This window comes from Phytophthora parasitica, assembly GCF_000247585.1.
Source record: "Phytophthora parasitica INRA-310 unplaced genomic scaffold supercont2.81, whole genome shotgun sequence".
Classification (NCBI taxonomy): domain Eukaryota; phylum Oomycota; class Peronosporomycetes; order Peronosporales; family Peronosporaceae; genus Phytophthora; species Phytophthora nicotianae.
This window is the reverse complement of record NW_008649067.1, coordinates 169,749-171,268: the sequence shown is the minus strand read 5'-3', so window position 1 is coordinate 171,268 and position 1,520 is coordinate 169,749. Positions and strand designations below refer to the sequence as shown.

The 1,520-nt window shown below is 51.2% G+C and overlaps 1 protein-coding gene across 1 annotated transcript; it reads right to left on the bottom strand.

Annotated features, from left to right (window-relative positions):
- Positions 1–40: 40 nt before the first annotated feature.
- Positions 41–814, bottom strand: PPTG_18195 (60S ribosomal protein L44). The gene is made up of 2 exons (XM_008916310.1): positions 694–814; positions 41–559 (listed from the first exon to the last, which is right to left on the bottom strand). The coding sequence occupies exon 2, from the start codon at positions 545–547 to the stop codon at positions 233–235; it is 315 nt and encodes a 104-aa protein (XP_008914558.1). The 5' UTR covers positions 548–559; positions 694–814; the 3' UTR covers positions 41–232.
- Positions 815–1,520: the final 706 nt, after the last annotated feature.

The following is a 1,520-nucleotide window of genomic DNA, read 5'->3' as shown; positions in this document are numbered from 1 at the left end:
AGCGTGCAAGCACCATCTCAAAAGGCATGACACGGAACGATTTCAGGACTAAAATACGACCATGGCTTTGATTTGAGGCACTACCGAGCACGACTGGCCGTCCACTGTTCGTCCAATCTCCCGCCGCGTCAATGCACCTGTGATCCAAGCCCCGGCCATCGTAGAGAGACATCGCTGTCGAAGACCTTAGCACCAGCCGCCGCTATCAGAGCCGCCTAGACTGCCTATCCGCTTAGTACTGGTGGCCAGCCGACTTCTTCTTCTCACCAAGCTCGAAGTGCTTGGTACGCTTCATGGGGAGCTGCTTCTTGGTCTTGCACTCCTTGCACTCCATACGCAGGGTAATCTTCTTGGTGGTCTTGGCCTTCTTGTGGAAGACGGGCTTGGTCTGACCACCGAAACCCTTCTGCTTGTCGTTATAACGACGAGCACCCTGGGCGTACTTGGAGGCCTTACCGGCCTTGTACTGGGTGATCTTGTGCACCGTGTGCTTCTGGCACTTCTTGCCCTTGCAAAAAGTGCGGCGTTCCTTCGGCATGTTCACCATGGTTGCTGAGGTCTGTCGACGGGTGACAAATATATCAACAGGTTAGTCAGCGTCTCCTGAATCCGATGATCCCCGCGCGACGTCTGCAGCTGCGCTAGAACGCGAGATATCGCGTCGGAAAGACCATCATTCAGCAACATGCCTACCTGTCTTCTAGTCCGATTTCAGAAATTACGAGCCCAGTCAAAAAGCCGCAGCTTTGGAGCCCAGCGACAGCCAGTGGTTGGCTCCTAGGACTGGGGGAGGCCGCGTCGTAAAAATCTCGAGAGTTTTTACAGCGTAATTACACCGTACCAGTATACCAGTATGTTGGCTCACTGACTCACTATCCCATTGGTAGAAATTCGTTGTAATGAAATGATAGTAGCTTTATTTGATAATCACTCTACTTCAAAATGATACATCATTACGATACAGACAAGGGTGCAGTCATTTCGATACGTGCGCTTCAACTTCTGGACGAATGTTGGACCCGATTTCGAGTTGATCGTAGTAACGCTGCGGCTAAGATGCTGTTGAGGCATGCTTGTTGTTTTCGGTCGCTCTGTATTCCGTGCTCGAACACCGGCCGATTCAAATCTTCGGGCCACCGCTTCGACGCGTCGCGATGGCAAAGTCGAGACCAGTACTCGCATGTGCGATCCTGCAACATTTCCACCTCTGCCATCGACACGTTACATGCTGTTACATGTAGACTTGATCGAGTCCTGCGTGGCGTTTTGTGGCGTCAACCAGATCCAATTGCTGCTGAACTCAAGTTATATAGCGCTGATTCATCCTTTTGGTCGCTGCAGTCCAAAGCTCGAGATCAAACGTGCGATCCGAGTCAGTTCAAGTCCACCCTATGGCGTGCAGAAACCCATTCACACGTCTTATTCGCCAAAACTCTGCCCTTTTCGCAACGTGATTCGCCAAAACAAATATTAGCCCTATCCTTCGACTAAAAATAGCAGTCTCGAGCCTTCAAACCTGC

Coding starts and splice junctions, on each gene's coding strand:
- PPTG_18195 (XM_008916310.1), bottom strand. CDS start 547: ATGGTGAACATGCCGAAGGAACGCCGCACTTTTTGCAAGGGCAAGAAG.